We start from the raw sequence: 21,804 nt of genomic DNA on the forward strand, positions 1-21,804 counted from the left end.
GTGTCAGGTTTTTTAGCTTTTTCATGTTTCTTGTGTCCTAAAGTTAATATCTGCAAATCTCATGTAACTACGTTGCATACACAGTTGGTGGTGGTTTGGGGTAGATTAGTCCTAACCCCAGTATCCTAGGCAGCATGCTTGGGTGCCAGCTGTGATGGGTAGGCTGGGCTGATCTCCTGTCCTCAAACAGTATATGTGAACTCTAACAGCAGCAGCAGCAGCAGCAGCAGCAGCAGCAGCAGCAGCAGCACGTGGGGTGGGGTTGTCTTCAGCGCCCTTGACATGATGTGTGGGTACTGCTGGCAGAGGTATTTAGTGGATCAGGGCTATTCTCAGGCTCCCAAATGGCACACATGGGCAGGCCAGTTCTCAGGGTCCATGTAGGTGCATCTAGGTTCATGGTAGCCCCACAACTGGAGGGGGTGGGGTTATTGATGTCAGTGACCTAGAGCAGGCAGCTCGCAGGCTGTGGGGACTATGTGTTTCCGTTTCCTTTGTCCTGGGGATGGCCTCCCTGGTTTGTGGTACTGCCTGTTTTTTGGAATGTAGGACAATGTGTGGACTAGTGTGCTGGGGACCCAGCCATACTGCTAAGTCTAGCTGGGATAATGATGCTACAGCCCTTTGTGTAGATGTAGGGGTATGTCATTGGGGCTTCAGGGATGTGGACATGTGAGGGCTGTTAGTTTCCCGGGCAGGATTATCTCTGGTAGGGGATACATTCACAAATGGTGCTGTGCTACAGCTACTTGGGTTTTGGGGAGTGACTGGGAACGAGTGTGAATTCCCTCTCTGGAACAATGCAGTTGCATGGACTCTAGGCATCTCCCTATAGTATCCTCAAGGCCTATAATGACCAAAGGGCTCTCTTGTGGGATTGCAGCATCTATGGTGAGACTGAGGCCCACTGGGGATCTCTTGCTTAACTTTTCTCTGCAATGGGAATGCCTCCTAGATCTGAGGTGATCCTGGCTGGACCAGCTGTTTCATTTCCCTTTCGTTTCATTCCTCAGAGGGTCACTGTCACTTCCCTACTGAATTCAAGTGTTTTCTCTTAGATAGTCTGTTTGACCTATGATTATCTACTTGTTGTTTTAGTCTTTCCTTGTAGAGGAGGCAAAGTGCCAGGCACCTCTATTCAGCCATCTCAATGAAGTCTCTCAGCTACTTCTTTTAATTACACTTTATCTTCCATATTGGTTTATTATTTATAACTATTTTAAGTCTTATCCTAGGTTTTTCAAAATGCATATTTAATTTATTATAATCCATCTACTTTCAAACAGTATTATATAGTTTCATATATAGTTTAAGAAAGTTATATCAATATCCTTCCCTTTCATCCTTTGTGCTATTTTTGTCATATACTTTACTTTTTCATATGGCATAAACACACAATACATTGTCGTTATTTTCTCTTCAGTCATTTATCTTTTTTAGTGATTAAAAATAAGAAAATTTATATTTACTTTTACTTATTCTTTTTCTGAAGCTCTTTATTTCTTTGTGTGTATTTTAGTTTATATCTGGTATCATTTTCCTTCTGCCTAAAGAACTTTTTTTTTGGCATTTCTTATACCACAGGTCTGTTTGTTATAACAAATTTTCTTATCTTTTTCTCAAAATACCTTCATTGTGTACTTTATTTTTAAATGATGTTTTCAATTATTATAAAATTTTACATTTGACTTTTTTTCCCAGTAGTTTAAAGATGTCATTCCCTTGACTTCTGGTTTGCACAGTTTATGATATAAAATCTACTATATATTTTTTTTTACCTTAGTTACTTTGTATGTGATTTATCTTTTTAAATATGACATATTTAATTTTTAAAATATATTTATTCCACTTATTGCTTCTTGGATTTGTAGCTCGCTATCTTTCATTAATTTTGGAAAATTCTCAGGCATTATATCTTCAGATATATATATATATATTTTTTGAGACAGAGTCTCACTCTGTTGCCCGGGTTGGAGTGAGTGCCGTGGCGTCAGCCTAGCTCACAGCAACCTCAGACTCCTGGGCTTAAGTGATCCTACTGCCTCAGCCTCCCAAGTAGCTGGGACTACAGGCATGTGCCACCATGCCCGGCTAATTTTTTCTATATATATTTTTACTTGGCCAGATCATCTCTTTCTATTTTTTTTTTAGTAGAGGCGGGGTCTCACTCTTGCTCAGGCTGGTCTCGAACTCCTGACCTCGAGTGATCCACCAGCCTCGGCCTCCCAGAGTGCTAGGATTACAGGCGTGAGCCACCGCGCCCGGCTTTCAGGTATTTTTTCTCTTCTCCATTCTCTCTCCCATCTCCTCTAGAATCCCAGTTATACATATTTTAGGTCATTTGATATTGTTCCACAGCTCTTGGATGCTGTGTTCTCTTTTTCTTTTACTTTTCCCATCTCTCTTTGCATTTCTTTTCAACTTATTTTTATTGCTCTATAGTTTAGTGATTTATTTTTCATCTATGTCACATATACTGGTGAGTGTATTGAAGATATTGTTTATGTCTGTTACTCTGTTGTTTATTTTTATCATTTACTTTTGGTTCATTGTTGTGATTATGTCTCTCTGATGAAATTTCCTGTTTATACATTGTGTCCTCCTTTTTCACTACAGCCTTTAACATATTAATCTTAATTATTTTAAATTCATTGTATAATAATTCCATTATTTGGTAATTTCTGATTCTGGTTCTATTGTTTTGTCTGTAGACAGGATTTTTTTTTCTTGATTTTTTTGTATGTTCCACAATATTTGATTAAATCCTGGCTATCTAGTGTAGAACAGTAGAGAATGATGTACATACTATTTGTCCCTGGAAATGGATACACCTCTTCCATTGGCCATTTATGTAGGGGGTTGTGTGAACCTAGTTCAGAGTTAAGTCAGGTTTGAGTTTCATTGTCACTATGGTTATCTTCAGTTTGCCACTAGCTTCAAATTTTTCTAGTGTCGCTTTATTCTTGAGGGAAGGGGCTTGCTGGGGTGATTGAGAATTTTTCTTAAGTGTTCTGCTTCACTCTACACTTTTGACCTTCCCTGGGTACATGTGCCATATATGGGGTTTTTCTCCATGCTTCTGTTTATGCTCTAGAAGTATTTTGCTATTGCTTTTTATTCAATGCTTGCTAGCATAGTGCTCAGGGGGCAGAACTATTTTCTTTTGTAGTAGTCTAGCTTTAATTTTAGGCAGGGCTTACATGCCCTGGTTTTAGCATGCAGTTTTTCAATGATCCCACCTGTCTTTCCTGTGGTAGCCAAATTCTGCCTTGAATCCTTGATAAATCTTGTGTGATTCAGTTTTCTTTTGCTCCCTCAGGTATAGGAACCCTCTAACTATGTTGATATAGAGACCTGGGCCCAGAACTGTTTCCTGCCCCTCTTCCAGGTGTAGAAGATTTTTCTTTTATTGTTCCTCTTCCCTCCACTTGTACACTGAGGTGATAAGGTTTGTTATTTCTCCCCTAGTGGCGTAAGGCCTTTTTTTTCCACAAGTGATAAACATATTGGTGGGGCTTCATGCCTTTCCTATAACAGAAGCCACTCACCATCTCTAGGCCTGTACCACAAACAAATGCATTTTCTGGGCTACTGCCCTGCCTCTGATATTTCTCCTGAATGTGTGGTACAGGCCTATACAGAAGAGTCTGCAAGTGTTTATTCCCTGTGTGTTTATTGCTCCGAGTAGTTCTATACTTTTGTATATCCTATATTTGACCTTTAGTAATTAAAAAAAATTAGCTCTATTTTCTCACTTTTTTTTGTGAGTCCCAGTATTTTTTCTTCTTGCATTCTGATATAGAGGAGTCAGTGTTTGCTTCCCATCTCTTTTTGGTGGAAACTGACTTTCCGTAGATATTGGATTAGTTGGTTCCTTTGCAACCTCAGTTCTCTGATGGATTTGAGAAAGTTATGATTTTCTACTTTATTGGGATATTTCTTGTTGTTAAGGTAGAAGTGATGTCCTTTACATTTTTCTACATCCTAGGTGAAAGTGAAACTGCATAAACTTAAAAATTAAAATTCCTGTTAGGAAATAGAACTTCTATATTAATTCAGTGGTTCTCAAATTGTTTCTTGTAGTAGAACATTTGGAAATCATAATGTAATTTGTAGAACTATTGCTTTATTCAAATGTAAACAATTGGCTATTTGTGATGAATTAGATACATTGCTACTTATTTAATAGTTGATGCAAATTAATGAGCATCTTGGATTTCAGTAATGATACTAGATATTTTTATATCTAATTTTTATAATACAACTTTGGAAGATGGGTTTACTATTCTCTTTTTAATGGATGAGAGGAACTGAGGCTTCAAGGTGTTAGATTAATTACTTTGGGGCACAGAGAATTAGTATGAGTAGAGGTGAGATTTGAGCCCATATTATTCTGATTCCAAAATGTATCCTCTTTACACTATACCACAATATATAATTAATTTCTTTTTGCCTGGGTAAGCACTCAGTGAATGAGAAAGTGGGTAAGTTAATGGTAAAAATCTTGTTAGACTTCTGTTGCTAAATATACTTTAATTTCATTTTAACATGAGCCAATTTGTTTTTGGAAAAAATAGGCAATGATATGGGAAATGATGATGCCATCGGAGGGAATGTGAGCAAATATATAGTGCTTCCAAATGGATACTGTGGACAGCCCAAGAAAGGACATCTTATCTTTGATGCTTGCTTTGAAAGTGGTAAGTGTATTAAAGGCCTTTTCCTTTGGGCTTTTTTAAAGAATTCAATTCCATCTGATCATTCAGTGTGATTCAATCCATTTAATGTTTCACCATAATGGAACAGTTGTCAGGGAAAAAAATCAATTTTCAAGGAATTAACTTGGATATATAAAATTTCTGTTGCTATAAATGATTAAAAGTATAATTGATAATAATATTAGTGAACATTTATATAGCACATTTATATATATATAGAATATATAGAACATTTATATATATATATATGTACATATATATATATATATATTTTACAAACTACTTTCCCAGGTATTATTTTTTGGGGATAAAACTGGCTTCGTAAGAGTGGTGAAAGAGTCCTGAATAACATATTAGCACCTCTCCCCTAGCTGCAGATCAAGCAACCTCTGAAGTATACACTCTTAGGCTCGCTGGTACCTGTTGCTCTTCTCACCCCACCTAAAGTAGTAACAGGGGTCAAGTAACCCTTGGGAGTGTCATGACATTTCCCAAAGACTGAGGCACCTGTATACCCATTTGGGGGTTTAGAGCTCAATACAAAGATATTGGAATACCTTGGTAACCAACTCCTCCACTCCAATTGCAAGCAACAAAACAGAGGGTAACTTCATAGCCCAACACCATGTCTTCCACCTCAAACTAGTGGTTGGTGGTGGAGTCACACACACAAGAGTGATACAACTCCTGGGAGTCTAAGCAAGGGATCCAAACTCACTAATCTCCATAAGCAGAAAGTGAAGACAACAGGTCAGAGATAACCCAACAGGCGAAAACACCTCTAAGACAATACAGGACTAGAGTACATCTCCCCAGCATTGTCAAGGAACATCCCTTTGGGGGTCCCAGAATTAAGTCCATAAACTAGTCCCAGCACCCCTAGTCCTTGACAAAGTAGCCTGATGAGAAAGAATCAGTGAAAGAACACAGGAAACACAAAAGATCAGAGAGAAAAGTCACCTCCAAAAGAAAATATTTGATCTCCATCAATTGATGCCAACTTACATGATATGATTAAACTGACAGAGGAAGAATTTTGAATATGGATTGTAAGAAAACTCAATGGAATTGAAGAGAAAATAGAATCCCAACATAAAGAAACCATAAGATCAATTCAGGAAATGAATGAAAAATTCTCTAAAGAAATTGAAATACTACAGAAATACCAATGATGTTGAGTACTTTCTCATATACCTGTTGGCCATTTGTGTGTCTTCTTTTGAGAGATATCTGTTTAGATTTTTTTCCCATTTTTAATTGGATTATTTGATTTTTTCCCCATGGAGTTGTTAGAGCTCCTTATGTATTCTAGTTATTACTCCCTTGTCAGATGGGTAGTTTGCAAATATTTTCTCCCATTGTATGGGTTTTCTCTTCACTTTGCTGATTATTCCTTTGCTGTGCTAAAGCTTTTTAGCTTGACATGATCCCATTTTCCAATTTTGCTTTGGTTGCCTGTGCTTTGTGGGTATTTTACAAAAAGTCCTTGCCTAGACAATATTGAAAAGCATTTCCTCTGTGTTTTCTTTTAGTAGTTTCATAGTTTCACATCTTAGATTTAAGTCTTTAATCCATTTTGATTTGATTTTTGTATATCATGAGAGATAAGGGTCTAGTCTCATCCTTCTGCATATGGATATCAAATTTTCCCAGCACAATTTATTGAAAAGACTGTCCTTTCCCCACTGTATGTTTTTGGTGTCATTGTCAAAGAAAACTTCACTATAGATGTGTAGATTTATTTCTGGGTTCTCTCTTCTGTTCCACTGGTCTATATGTCTGTTTTTATGCCAGTACCAGAATTTCTGCTTGATTTTTTTTTCATTATTTCCATCTCTTTGTTAAATTTCTCCGATAGGCTTCTAAATTCTTTCTTCTAAATTCTTTCTTGTGTTGTCTAGAAGTTCATTGAGCTTCTTCGGGGCAGCTATTTTGAACTCTTTGTCTGAAAGGTCAGGTACTGAAAGAAAATTGAGTGTTGTGATCTAAGTCTTTGGTCACTGCAGCTATACCAGCACTGGGGGCTCCCCAAGCCTAGTCAATCTGCACCTCTTGCAGGCTTCTGGTGGTACTCCCTTGGTGGCCTTGTATAAGATATGAGAGAATTCCCTGGATTACCACGTAAAGTCTCTCACTCTATTCTCTTACTTTCCCTGAGACAGAATCTCACTGTCAATGCTGGGCTGCCTGGAGTTAGGGGAGGAGTGACATGATCACTCCCTTGTGGCTACCACAGCTAGGAATGTGCCAGGTCATGCCTGAATCTAGCCCAGTCTCACCCAAGGTCTGTGGCTACTGCTGCTTGCTACCTCTGATGTTTATTCAAGGCTCAAGGGCTCTTTAGTCAGCAGGTGGTAAATCCTGCCATGACTGGGTCCTTATCTTCAGGGTAGCAGTTTCCCTTCTGGCCCAGCATAGGTCTAGTTAATGACATTCAAGAGGTAAGGCCTTAAATCAAGGGCTTCAGGAATCTGCTTGGTACTTTATTTTACTGTGGCTGAGCTGGTACCCATGTTGCAAAACAAAGTCCTCTGAACTCTTCCCTTTCCTTTCCTCAAGTGCAAGAAGACTTTCCCTGTATTTCACTGCCTGGATTTTGGGGAGAGTGACATATACACTAGCTTAGCCACTGCCACTGATGTCTCAGTGGGTCACGTGTACCTGAAGTTCATTGGCTCTGAGCCAGCATAGCCACAGGAATTGCCCAAGGACTTTAGCCTTTGTGGCCTGATTCTCTTAAGAATTTAATCCAGGCCCCAGGCCATTTTTTGTCAGCCAGTGTTGAGGTAGCCAGAACTCAACTTTTAGGGTGGAATATTTCCCTCTGGCTGGGCTGGTCTGGATGCTCCCTCTGTGGGAGCCAGCAGAATTCTGCCCTATGCTATGTTCCCCTGTGACAGGGAGGCCCTGGGTTTCAATACAAAGTCCCACAATCACTTCACTCTCCCTTACCTGGGCATACAGGACACATGGTTCTCTCTCTACTCAGTGTGCTGGCTGGGGGGGTGGTATAACAATGCAAGACTTTCTTTTCTGTCTTTGTCAGTGCCTCTTTTCTTGATATAATGTTAAAACCAGGTACTGTGAGTGCTCACCTCATTTTTGGTTCCTTTGAAGGTGCTTCTTTGCATGGATAGTTGTTGAATTTGGTGTTCGTGCTGAGAGATGATTGCTGGAGGTTTCTATGCTCTGCCCCTTCTGAAGAATAATACTTTTAATTTGCTTTTTGTTGAAGCTTACCCTTTCCTCATTCTCACAGAAATTAAATGAGCTGTCCTGTTTGAAGAAGAAGTGTTTTCAGAGTTTTAAGGATGTGTATAATTTTTATTATGGCAAAGTTCTTGATCTGGTAGGGGTGAGATTGAATCTTGCTTTTTTTTTTCTCCATCAATCTCCAAACCAGCAGATATTTTTGATGTCTACTCTGCAGGAAGAGTACAACATATAGTTTCTGGCTTAAAGGAGTTTAGTGGGAGAGACTGACAAATGCTGTGATTAAATCGACCATGAAATTTATGATCTAAATTAGATATTTTTGCCTAGAACAAATTTTAATCTGGAAGGGATACTAGGACAACAGGTGTACCCTGGGACTTGTCTGAAGTTAAACACAATGTATAGTTCCTCCAGCTCTAGTAGATGTAAGTACATGGTGATAAGAAAGCATAGCAAAAACATGTCTTTTTCTGTAGGGTGTTGGGAGCACAAGATGGCAGATAATGCTTCCTAGAGGAGGCTATCATGAGCTAAGTCTTGAAGGATTATTAAGAATTATCCAAGTAAAGTGGAGCTTATGGGAAACACTACTTATTTCTCATACTATCACACAGAAGGACATGAATGCTAGAGATAGTGGTACTTTCAGGGAATGGAAAACTACAACTAGCTCTCAGAAATGGAGAGTATTCCTGAGAGTGAGGGTGCACTATAACTTTGTTGATTAAATATACTTTCTTTTCTTTTACCTCAAAATTCATATCTAATATATGTGATTTCTCATCCTTGTCCCATTTCTCAAAGTAATAAGTGTACCTTATATTTTCCCCCTTTGAGCAAATATTATTATGACACCCTCCATGTGTCTATATTCTGAACATGGTTTATATGTGTCTCCCTGCTGGTTGGTCTCCTCCTCTCCACAGCCTCACCCTGTATTACAGCGCTGTCCTGTGGACCCTCTTGACATACATGTACTGCCACCCTATTTGTTTTATAAATTCAAAGTTTTGTTCCTTTCCAATGGATTTAGCCTCTTGTCCCTCCTAGAATTTTCCCCCATAGGGTGATAGTAGGAGAAAGTATTAAGCATCTGATTTCCCTCTGCTTGTAATTGAAAGGATGATTATAATATTTCACAACCTTTTCAGCCGTATAGCTTCTATTATAGACAAGGTCCTCAAAATGGGTCCCCCTAGATTTGTACAACACCTTTCTAACTGTCTCTCAGATTTAACCCCACTTCTCTCTGATCCATCCTCCACAAAGCCACCAAAGCTAAAATGCTAATGATCTGATCATATTACTTTATTGCATAAAATCTGTCATAACGCCCCATTGTCCTCAGGATAAAATCCAAATGCTCTTATTTAATGACCTATTTAACATAAGATCTGATACAAAATTTCTTCTTATTAATACTGTTGCATCATGCCAGAACATGCCACCTTATAAAGTTATTATCTCATTTAGAGAAAAAAATAGCACATTTAGGAAAAAAATCATGTGGTTATAAAATATAAAAGAGTATTTCACCATCTCTGGAAATTCTGTTGAAGAAATATTGGTAACTTTGAAACTGTGGTCCAATAATTTAATTCTGTTCTTTGTTTTTGACTCATAATTGAAACAAAGCTGAATTTCTATTACAGTAGGGTTTTTATTTGTTTATTAGATTACTGACCTTCTTATTGAATTATATGTAGATATACACGGTTATGTATCTACTTGTATATTTTTCTTATTTCTTCTAGCTCCTCAAAGAGGAGGAAGTAAAATATTTTGCATTTGGTTGAAAAAAGTCCACATATAGGTGGACCCATACAATTAAAACCTGTGTTATTCACGGGTCAACTGTAGAGTATTTGCAGAATGTGAAACCTGCATAAACAGAGGACTGACTTTTCCTATACGTGAGTTCCCCAGGGCTTACCACCTCTCCCACTGCCTGCGGATACTGAGAGATGACTACAATTAATTTTGTGTGTATATGGATGAAGTGGGATGAGACACCTTAAGGAAGACATGATAGGAGGATATACTATGGGAACTGTACTTTAATATTTTTCCTGGAATATTCTTCCAGGAAGCATGGTTTTTCTCCCTCACTTCTTTCAGTTTTTCTCAAATGCCACCTTCTCAGAGAGGCTTATCTTAGCTTTACTGTATAAAATATTAGCCCTTCTTCTCAGACATTTCCTAATCCCCTTTGTGATTTAATTTTCTTCTTAGCACTAACATAATATATATTTTATTTATTTATTTATTTGTTTACTGTCTGTCTGCATTAGAATGTAAATAAGAGGATGGGCCTTTTTTCTCTTTTGCTCCCCGGTACCCAGAACAGTAACTGGCACATGATAGGTGCTCAATAAATATTAATTGAAAGAATTAATGTGAGAATGAGTAGAAATTCACCAGATAAAATTTTATAAATGCATTTATTTTTTTATAACTATTGACTTCAAATTGTAAGACACAAAGTTAAGGAATTTAGCATGGCTGTGTTGATTTGCAGAAAATGAACACTTAGGCAGTAGCCTTATTTTTTGAGTATATTCCTGAGAACTTCAGTGGGATGGAGGTAAACCTTACAAAAGCCAAAATAGTTGTTATAAAATATATACATTTTATGAACTTTACTCCTCAGGGAGATGTTCAGAATATATTTCATCTTATTTGCACACAATTCTGTTTATCTTGATAATATAAGTTTTCAGCTCAAGAAACTTGTAGGCAGGGTGGAGCCTGAGAAATACTCTCTTTGGTGAGGAATCAAAGTTGACAAGCTGATAGAGAGAAAGCAGAAAATATCAAAGTAAATACCAGAATTTAAATATATAACTTCCATGGTATCTGTTCTTCATCATTAAGATAAGATTAAATTATGTGCAAGTTGATTTTGGAAAGGCTTCTAGTAAAAATGGAAATGTAGCTATATATCCATTACATCTTTATCCTTACAGTCTGGTTTGTATCCTCACCACTCTAGCAAGATTGTTCTCTGAAAGGTTGCCAGGGATGTAGTCATGTAATTCAGTGGTCTTGTTGTACCTCTTGTTTCCTGTGTGGCATATATTTCCAATGATCACTCTTAGTTTCTGATGCTCTCTTCCCCTGACAGCTATGATTACACCATCCTCATTTTCCACCTGTCTCTGACGTTAACAGAAAAAAAGCCACTCTGTAAAATAATTTTAAAGAGATTTGTTCTGAGCCAAATTTGAGGTCCGTGACCCAGAGCCACACCCAAGAAGCCTTGAGCAAGTGGACTCACTGTGGCTGGGTTACAGTTTGGTTTTATCCATTTCAGGAAGACAGGGATTACAGGTAAAGTCATAAATCAATATGTGGGAGGTATACATTGGTTAGGCCTGAAAAGGTGGGCCATCTCAAAGCGGGGTGGAGGGAGCTTACAGATTATAGGTGGGTTTAAAGATTCTTTGACTTGTTATTGGTTAAAGACATGAAGCTTTGTTTAAAGGCTTGGAATATTTTAACATAAGGGGCTGTTTATCAGAGATAAGCCACTGGGACATATATTTGTTGTTTAAATTGAGGACCTGCAGGTTTATCTTGCATAATCTTAGGCCTGTTAATGGGTTACAAAGGATGTCCCCAAGAAGGGAGGGGGGCATGATAAGGCATGTCTGACCTCCCACCTCCTGGCAGGCAATTTAGTTTTAGGATATTCCTTTCACCATGAGGGCCTCCATTCAGTCAGCCGGTGGTGGGAGGTAAGGAGGATTGGGGTGGTGCTGAGCCTTAAGATTTTATTTTATTTTATTTTTATTTATTTCAGCATATTATGGGGTACAAAAGTTTAGGTTACGTACATTTCCCTTGCCTCTCACTCCGCCCCCATATCAGAGCTTCAAGCATGTCCATCCCTATACGGTGTGCATTGCACTCATTATGTATGTATACACCCATCCCCTCCCCCCCACATCTGCCCGACACCGATTAATGTTATCCCTAAATGTGCTCTTACATGATGATCAGTGAAACCAATTTGATGGTGAGTACATGTGGTGCTTATTTTTCAATTCTTGGGATACTTCACTTAGTAGAATGGGTTTCAGCTCTATCCAGGAAAATACAAGAGGTGCTATATCATCATTATTTTTTATAGCTGAGTAGTACTCCATGGTATACATATACCAGATTTTATTAATCCACTCATGTATTGATGGGCATTTGGGTTGTTTCCACATCTTTGCAATTGTGAATTGTGCTGCTATAAACATTCTAGTGTAGATGGCTTTTTTATAGAATGTCTTTTGTTCTTTTGGGTAGATGCCCAATGGGATTGCTGGATCAAAAGATAAGTCTACTTGTATCTGTTTAAGCTATCTCCATATTGCTTTCCACAGAGGTTGCACTAGTTTGCAGTCCCACCAGCAGTGTATGAGTGTTCCTATGTCTCCACATCCATGCCAACATTTATTGTTTTGGGATTTTTTGATAAAGGCCATTCTCACTGGAGATAAGTGATATCTCATTGTGGTTTTGATTTGCATTTCCCTGATGATTAGAGATGTTGAGCACTTTTTCACGTATTTGTTGGCCATACTTCTGTCTTCTTTTGAAAAATTTCTATTCATGTCATTTGCCCACTTTTTGATAGGGTTGTTTGATTTTTTTTCTTGCTGATTTTCCTGAGTTCTAAATAGATTCTCGTTATCAGCCCTTTATTGGTTGTGTAGCATGCGAAAATTTATTCTCATTCTGTAGGTTGTCTGTTTGCTCTCATGACAGTTTCTTTGTCTGTGCAGAAGCTTTTTAATTTAATCAGGTCCCATTTATTTATTTTTGTTGTTGCTGTGATTGCCTTTGGGGTCTTCTTCATAAATTCTTTCCCTAGGCCAATGTCTATAAGAGGTTTTCCCATATGTTTTTTTAGAATTCTAATAAATTCACACCTTAGGTTTAAGTCTGTTATACAGTGATTTGATTTTTGTAAGAGGTGAAAGGTGTGGGTCTAGTTTCAGTCTTCTACATGTGGCTATCCAGTTTTTCCAGGACCATTTATTGAGTAAGGAATATTTTCCCCAGTGTATGTTTTTGTCTGCTTTGTCAAAGATTAGATGACTATATGAAGATGATGTTACATTTGGATTCTCAGTTCTGTTCCACTGGTCTGTGTCTCCGTTCTTGTGCCAATACCAAGCTGATTTAATAACCACAGCCTTGTAGTATAGTTTGAAGTCTGGTAAATTAATACCTCCCATTTTGTTCTTATTGCCTAAAATTGCTTTTGCTAAACAGGGTCTTCTCTGGTTTCATACAAAGCATAAAATTATTTTTTCTATATCTTTGAAAAATGATGTTGGTAATTTAATAGGGATTGTGTTGAATCTGTAGATCACTTTGGGTAGTATAGACATTTTAACAGTGTTGATTCTTCCAATCCATAAGCATGATATGGTTTTCCATCCGTTTACATGCTCTGCAATTTCCTTCCTCAGTGTTCCATAGTTTTCCCTGTAGAAGTCTTTTACTTCCTTAGTTAAATAGTACTTCATTTTATTTGTTGCTATTGTGAAGGGCATTGAGTCTTTGATTTTGTTCTCAGTTTGACTGTTATTGGCATATATGAATGCCTCTGATTTGTGTGTATTGATTTTGTATCCTGAGACTTTACTGAATTCATTTATCAATTCCAGGAGTCTCTTGGTTGAATCCTTGGGATTTTCTAGATATAATATTATATCATCAGCAAAAAGTGAGAATTTGATCTCTTCTGTCCCCATTTGGACACCCTTGATTCTTCTCTCTTGCCTGATTGCTCTCGCAAGGACTTCCAGCTCCATATTGAATAGCAGTGGGAACAGTGGGCAACCTTGTCTGGCTCCAGTTCTAAGTGGGAATGCTTTCAATTTTTCCCCATTCAGTATGATGTTGGCTGTTGGTTTGTCATATATGGCTTGTATCATTTTTAGGTAGGCCCCATCTATGCCTATTTTGTTAAGTGTTCTTATCATAAAAGGGTGTTGAATTTTGTCAAATGCTTTTTCTGGATCTATTGAGAGGATCATATGGTCTTTGTTTTTACTTCTATTTATGTGGTGAATTACATTTATAGATTTGTGTATGTTGTGCCATCCCTGCATCTCTGGGATGAAGCCCACTTGGTCGTGATGGATTATTTTCTTGATAAGCACTTGGATTCGATTTGCTAGGATTTTATTGAGATTTTTTGCATCTATATTCATAAGGGATATTGGTTGGTAGTTTTCTTTCTTTTTTTTTTTTTTTTTTTTGCATCCTTTCCTGGTTTTGGTATCAGAGTTATGTTGGCTTCATAGAATGCATTGGGGAGGATTCTGAACTTCTTGATGTTGTGGAATAATTTTTGTGGGATAGGCACCAGTTCTTTGTAGGTGTGATAAAATTTGGGTGAAACCATCTGGTCTGGAGGTTTTCTTTTTTTTCTTTTCTTTTTTTCTTTTTTTGAGACAGAGTCTCACTTTGTTGCCCGGGCTACAGTGGGTGCCGTGGCATCAGCCTAGCTCACAGCAACCTCAAACTCCTGGACTTAAGCGATCCTACTGCCTCAGCCTCCCCAGTAGCTGGGTCTACAGGCATGCACCACCATGCCTGGCTAATTTTTTCTATATATATTTTTAGTTGTCCAGATAATTTCTTTCTATTTTTAGTAGAGATGGGGTCTCGCTCAGGCTGGTCTCAAACTCCTGACCTCGAGTGATCCACCCGCCTCGGCCTCCCAGAGGGCTAGGATTACAGGTGTGAGCCACCATGCCCGGCTGAGGCTTTTCTTTTTGAGAAGTTTTTTTATTGCTCTTCTGATTTCAGTTCTTTGTATTGGTCTGTTCAGGAATTCTATTTCTTCCTGGTTGAGGCTGTGTATTTCTAAAAATTTGTCCATTTCCTCCACATTTTCCAGTTTGTGTGCCTAAAGGTTTTTGTGGAAATCATAGATGATATCTTGTATCTGCATGACATCAGTTGTAATATCTCTTTTAATGTTCCTGGTGGAGCTTATTAGAGATTTTTCTTTTCTGCTCTTAGTTAGTCTAGCCAACAGTGTGTCAATTTTGTTTATCTTTTCAAAGAACCTACTTTTTGTTATATTAATCTCCCATATAGTTTTTGTGTTGTCCATTTCATTTACTTATGATTTGATCTTATGAATTTCACTCCTTCTTCTGGGTTTGGGGTTGGTCTGTTCTTCTTTCTCCAGCTCTTTGAGTCTATTCATTAGGTTGTCTACTTGTAAATTTTCTGTCTTTTGGATATAGGCATTTATGGAAATAAACTTTCCTCTCAGGACTGCATTAGCTATGTCCCAAAGATTTTGATAACTTGTGTCTCCTTTGTCATTTAGTTAAAAGAATCTTTTGATTTCTGTCTTGATTTCTTCATTTATAAAATAATTGTTCAGGAGAAGATTATGTAGTTTCTACGATTTTGAGTAGAAATGAGAATTTCTGTTAGGGCTGATTTCTACTTTTATTCCACTGTGAAATGAGAAGATGCATGGTATAATTTCTATTTTTTAAAAAATTTTAAGATATTCTTTGTGTCCTAGGATATGGTCAATTTTAGAGAATGTCCCATGAGCTGATGAGAAGAACGTATATTCAGTGGATTTTGGATAGAATGTCCTCTAAATGTCAGTCAGGCCCATTTGTTCTAGCGTTCTGTTTAAGTCCATTATTTCTTTGTTTATTTTCTTTTTGGGGGATCTGTCCTGTGCTGTCAGCAGTGTGTTGAAGTCTCCAGCTATTATGGTGTTGCTGTTTATCATTTGGTTTAGATCAAGTAGCATTTGCTTTATGAATCTGGGTGTACCTAAGTTGGGTGCATACATATTAAGTATAGTTATGTCTTCTTGTTGAATTGTGCCCTTCACCATTATATAGTGACCATCTTTGTCTTTCATTACTTTTGTTGCTTTAAAAACTAAGTTGTCTGAAATTAAATCTGCCATGCTAGCCTTCTTTTGGCTTCTGTTAACTTTAAACATTGATTTCTACCACTTTATTTTCAGTCTAAATGCATCCTTGCAGCTTAGATGAGTTTCTTGGAGACAGCAGATACTTGGCTTGTATTTTTTTATCCATTGGGCCAGCGTATGTCTCTTAAGTGGAGAGTTCAAGCCATTCACATTTATTGAGAGAATTGATAGGTGGGGCAGATTTCTATTCATCCTATTGGGTAGAACTTCATTGCTATGTTTTCTCTCTTGAGCTATGTGGTATCTGGCCTTTGATCTTTAGCTTTTGAGTAGTTTTACATTCATGAGTGTTTCTTGTACTGGTCCATGTGCAACTCTGTTTTGAATACTTCTTGGAGGGCTGGTCTTTCTTGGTGAATTCCCTCAGTCTTTTTTTATCTGAGAATGTCTTAATTTCTCCTTCGTATACAAAACTTAGCTTAGCTGGATACAAGATTGTAGGCTGGGCATTATTCTGTTTCAGAAGAGTGAGGATGGGGCCCCAGTCTCTTCTTGCTTTTAAGGTTTCAGTTGAAAAATCTGGCATTATTTGGATGGGCTTTCCTTTGTATGTTACTTGTTTCTTTTGCCTTACAGGTAGAAGAAGGGCCTCTTTAGTGGATATTTTGGTCAGTCTGATGACTGCATAACATGGTGTCTTCCTATTCAAAATGAATCTCCCAGGGGTCCTTTGGGCTTCTTGTACCTGCATATCTAGATTCTTAGCAAGGCCTGGGAGATTTTCCTCAATTATATCTTCAAATAGCTTATCCAACCCTTGCTTACTATCTTCTTCACCCTCAGGAATGCCCATAACTCTCACGTTAGGCTTTTTCACGTAATCCCACATTTCTTGCAGACTCTGGTCTTTTATTTCTTTGCTCTATCTCTGTGACTGACTTATTTAATTGGAAGGTGTTATCTTCAGTCTCTGAGATTCTTTCTTCAGTTTCATCTACTCTGCTCTTGAGGCTTTCCACTGTGTTTTGTCGTTCCCTGAATAAATTCTTCATTTCCAGGAGTTCATTTTGATTTTTCTTTAATATTTCGATTTCTTTACTGAATCTTTCTTCCAAGTCCTGGATTTTTTTTTGTGGTTTCTTTGTGTTCGTTATCCATTTTTGTCTTGCATAGCATTGAGTTTTCTTATGATCCATGTTTGAAATTATTCTTCTGTCATTTTAGTATTCTGAATTTGGTTAGTGTCCATTGCTAGAGAGCTGGTGTTCCTCTTTGGGGGTGTGTTTTCCATTTGATTCTTCATACTTGCAGAGTTCTTTCACTGAGACCTTCCCATCTGGAGCAATGGTTGCTTCCCACCTTTCAGTTTCATTTGGTAAGTAACATGCTGTGTGCAGGCTCTGTTCCAGTAGATGCTATAGGGCAAGGCAGTGTGCCACTGCTGCCTAACAGCCTGGATGTGTGTGCTTCTATGCTTGCTTCCTCTGTCACCAGGGGGAGCCACTTATGTGTTGTTCAGGGTTCTTCTGCCACAGTTGGTGGGCTGCTCCTGCTGCAAGGGGTTACTTGGGGAGCTTGTTTTGACCTCTTGCCAGGGTTTTTGTTCCCTGGTTGCTGATCCCACTGTTGTCAGCCAACCAGAGCCAAAAGTCCAGCCCTAGAGTTTTGATCTTATCAGATGACCAAAAACCAGTCTGATGAGTAAAGTCACTGGGCCGACGACTTTTGATCTGCAGCCAAGATTCACAGTAGTTGCAGAGAGAAAGTGGCTCTTTCTTGTCTCTCCCTACCTCCAGAGGTGGTGCCTACCACTTTCCACTGAAAGATGCTGGCTTGGGGGAGGGGGTGGTGCCACAGTCTGCCCAGTGCCCTAGGGCTGCAAGTCCCATGGGTGATAGCCTCCCTCGCTCCAGCACCTGCAAGATCCAGGTGCTAGTCTTAATGACTGGGGAAGCACTCACAGTTCACACATCAAAACGGGTCAGCTTGTTGACTGTAGGTCATGTAAGGGAAGAGCTTGTCACGAGAGTCCCTGGGCTTGGGGAAGGGAGCCGCCTAACTCTGTATCACACTGCAGGGCTGGGTTGTGGACCCCGAAAATGGCGACTGCCTACCCGTAGGGCTTTAGTACTCAGGGCGACTGTTCAGGGGTTGGCAGGTGCCAGGTCAGGTGGCTGAGTCATCAATATGCCTCCTTGTCTCTTTTATGTTGCCCTCCCACAATCTCATGCCTGTTCAGCAAGAGCTCTAGCTCTTTCTGATCCACCCCGAGTGGGCCTCTTCGCTTGTGGCGGTTTCCAGGTTAGAGTCCCCTATTCAGTGTTCACCTCCATCGATCTGGACCCGCTGAGTGGTAGAGGCAACTTACCTGTCTCCTAACTGTCTCCAGCTATAGCCCAGACCAGCCCCTCCCCCGCCCAGTGCAGTCCTGGCACAGAGCACAGGGAGTTCAAGATGCTTCCCGCTAATGTCTCCTCTCCACAGAGCTCCACGTCTCCCATGGTGATTTTGCACCATCTTCAGGCAGATCCCTGTCTGAGTGGGTGTGGAGGCCAGTGGGGAAGCAAGACATTCTTCTGTGATCCCACTTCACTCGCTGGCAAGGTGGGCACAGCTGTCCCACACTCTACTCTCTATTGTTTGTCTTGCACTCTCCAGATTTTCGTGATCTTATCTCCCGTTCACCTTTTCTTTTTCCTGCTTTTTGTGTCCCACACTGATTCTCCCTCGATTCACAAACTGTTCTTGTGGGGGAGCAATCCACTCATGTGTAGCAGACTGAGATCTATGCCTCCCTCTCTGGGAGCAGGAATCCTCCATTCCACCATCTTTCTGTCCAAGATATTATTTGAGTTCACACTGACCTGTCTTGTCTTCATTAGACATGACCCATAAGACATTCTCCAAGGTTCAGTTCACCTATCTTTTATCTTTATGAATCTTGGGTATCATATCTAATAATTCATCATCCATCCTTCCATGCATCTACTGAGAATTATTATTATGCTCATTAAGTACCTTGAATTGATTAATTTCTATCTACTCCCTCATTCAAACTACCAACATCTGTCATTGGGAACTGCTCTTCCCCTTGCTTCAGCTCCTGTTCCCTCCTCCCCCTTTAACCATTCTCCACATAGTATCCATAGTGATCCTTTGAAAATTCAAGTCAGTTTTATCCCTGCCCTATTTAAAACCTTCTTTGGCTTCCCATCAGAGTTAGAATAAAATCTAGATTCCTTATCCTGACTACAAAGTGATCAGTGACTACTTGAGCTGGCCCTTGGATACTTTTGTGACTTCACCTTATGCTACTTTTACTCTTCTTAATAATGCTTAGCCACAATGACTTTCTGCCTGTTCATAGAGCAGGCCAGATTTGTTCTGGTTTAGACTATTTGTTTCAACCATTTCTTTTTCCTAGAATTCTGAGCCTCCCTTCTTCTCCACCATACTCTTTGCTTCTTGTCATTCAGATCTTAGCTTAAATATTGCTTCCTCAGAGAGGCCTTTTGTTATTATCCAGTCTAAAGTAGCCACCCAGTCACTCTATCATAACATTCTATATTCATTTGCTTCCTATTTATTTATTTGTTTATCTACCTCCCCTCAAATAAGAATAGGTACTTTATCTATTTACTGTATCTCCAGAGCCTAACACACAGTAGGCATTTAATGATTATTTATTAGATGGATGAATGAATTATTTGGCAGATACTTGGTATATAGAGATAATAGTAGTAATAAGTAATATTTGCTGTGGTGGGTATGCCTTTCTTGTCATGGGCATCTATTCCTAAGAATCTGATGAAAGCTATGGACTCTCTTTCAAGAAAAATGCACTTATGTATATATGTAATGAAATTTTGCCTAAAAATTACAATACATGATTTATTGAGTACTTACTCTTTCTTAGTTTACAAGTGTCACTGCCCTCTTAGAAACTATAGAATACAGTTTTATTGAATAATGATTTTTATATATGATAAGACCCTGGTAAAGTACTTCTCAAAACTATGTGTGGTCAAGAGCCATTTTTATTAATATTTTTTCCCTAATCTATCATGGCTCTATATGTGGTCCTACTTATATGAAGTAGGACCAATTGCATGCCACGTACAATTTACCACATGAGTTTGTCAATATCTAAACTGATTTATACTTTGTTTCACTAAGTAAGTACACTAAATCATGAGTTTGGATGTCAAATGGCTACAAAAGTATCATACTATATTTATTTTGTAGCAGATATACAGGCCAGCATCAGTCCATGGACCAAATTTGGAAGAAGAGCACTGCCTTGGAAAGTATTATCAGTCTTGAACTCTTTTTAAAGCACCAATCTCATATTCTAAATCTACCTAATGAGTCTATAGCTAGAAGTCTATTAGTATTTTAAATTGGACATCCCCTCAAAGCATACTTATGTCTTTTTTTTGTTTCTGATTTTTTTTTTTTTGAGGCAGAGTCTTGCTCTGTTGCCCTGGGTAGAGTACAGTGGTGGTGTTGTAGCTCATTGCAACTGCAAACTCCTGGGCTCAAGCGATTGTCTTGCCTCAGCTTTCCAAGTAGCTGGGACGACAGGTGCACGCCATGACGCCTGGCTAATTTTTCTATTTTTAGTAGAGATGGGATCTAGCTTTTGCTCAGGCTGGTCTCAAATTCCTGAGATCAAGTGATCCTCCTGCCTTGGTCTCCCAGAGTGCTAGGATTACAGGCATGAGCCACTGCACCTGGCCATACTTATGTCTTAACTTCAAAATTGAAGAGCCCTTTTTAATCTTAGAATTTTTTTTTTAAGTTCAAAAATTCCAATAGTTTCCTGGTCATCTGTAATAATCTTTGGCTTTTCTGTGCCACCTCATCTAAATACTTATTAAATCCTCTTATTCTATTTCAATGTTTCTCAAACTATTTTCATAATCGTTCCACTTTGTAGACATTTTTTCCCAATTCCTCAACTCCACAAAATTTTAAAGCTACATATATACTGCATATCTGTTTATGTATTGTGATCCTTCAGAGGGCTACCAATCATTGTAATGTCTAAATTTTTTGTCCCCCCCAAGATAGCACCCCTATTAAGAATGCATGCTCTACCTGTATGATCTTTCTCATGTATGCATTTTCATTTTCATTCTATTAATCATTATCAAATCCTTATTATTTTGAATTTAATCATGATATTCTTTGTTTGGGATACTCTTTTTTACATTCTTATTGAAATTAGATCCATCCTCAAGGCGCACACCCAAACTTATTTTCTCCATGAAGCTTTTTATGATCCTTGCCGCTGTATATGACTCTTCCCTCTTCCAATTTCCAGTTTTAACTTTACTGATATTTTTTTTATGGAACATTGCTTTTTACTGTGTCTGCAAGCATATGCTCCTTGAGGGTAGGAATCATGATTTCTTTTCTTATTTTACAATGGTTGTAATAGGTACTCCAAACTTTCATGAATGAATGAATAAATACATGATAATTGCTTAAAAATAAAAGGGTGGAAACTAAAATAATTGGTAAATTTCTACTCGAAAGTCCTTATTCTTTCATGGATGAATGAAGGCAATTTCCTGTTGTCTTCTGTTCTCCTATTTCTGTCTTCTTTGTCTATATAGGGATAGAGTTATTATATAAGATGAAATCATGGAAACCTGATATGGTTCCTTGCTTTATTGTCAACTCACATATTAGGTATCCTTAAGGAGTCAAGGGGAGATGGATTAACTTGACTCAATGCCTTCATCTTAGTCTTATATTTGTCACTTTATTCATAATTTATGTATCAATCATAGAAAATTTGTATTTGAAGTGTCCCCTAAATATGATAGAATATTCTTGTTTAAAACAAATGTGTTGGAAGAAATGTCTCATAGGGTAGATTTCATTGCCATATTTAAAAGCAAATGCTCATACCCATATGTACTGGTTCATTCCTTTCCAATA

At 38.4% G+C, this 21,804-nt stretch overlaps 1 protein-coding gene across 1 annotated transcript in view; it reads left to right on the forward strand.

Annotated features, from left to right (window-relative positions):
- The window catches only part of AGBL4 (AGBL carboxypeptidase 4), a 1,191,358-nt gene that overhangs the window by 92,332 nt on the left and 1,077,222 nt on the right, over positions 1-21,804 (forward strand). Inside the window, 1 exon segment of the mRNA XM_045546549.1 lies at positions 4,578-4,700. Coding sequence (XP_045402505.1) covers positions 4,578-4,700 — 123 coding nt within the window.

Source organism: Lemur catta, chromosome 3, assembly GCF_020740605.2.
Source record: "Lemur catta isolate mLemCat1 chromosome 3, mLemCat1.pri, whole genome shotgun sequence".
NCBI classification, from domain to species: Eukaryota; Metazoa; Chordata; class Mammalia; order Primates; family Lemuridae; genus Lemur; species Lemur catta.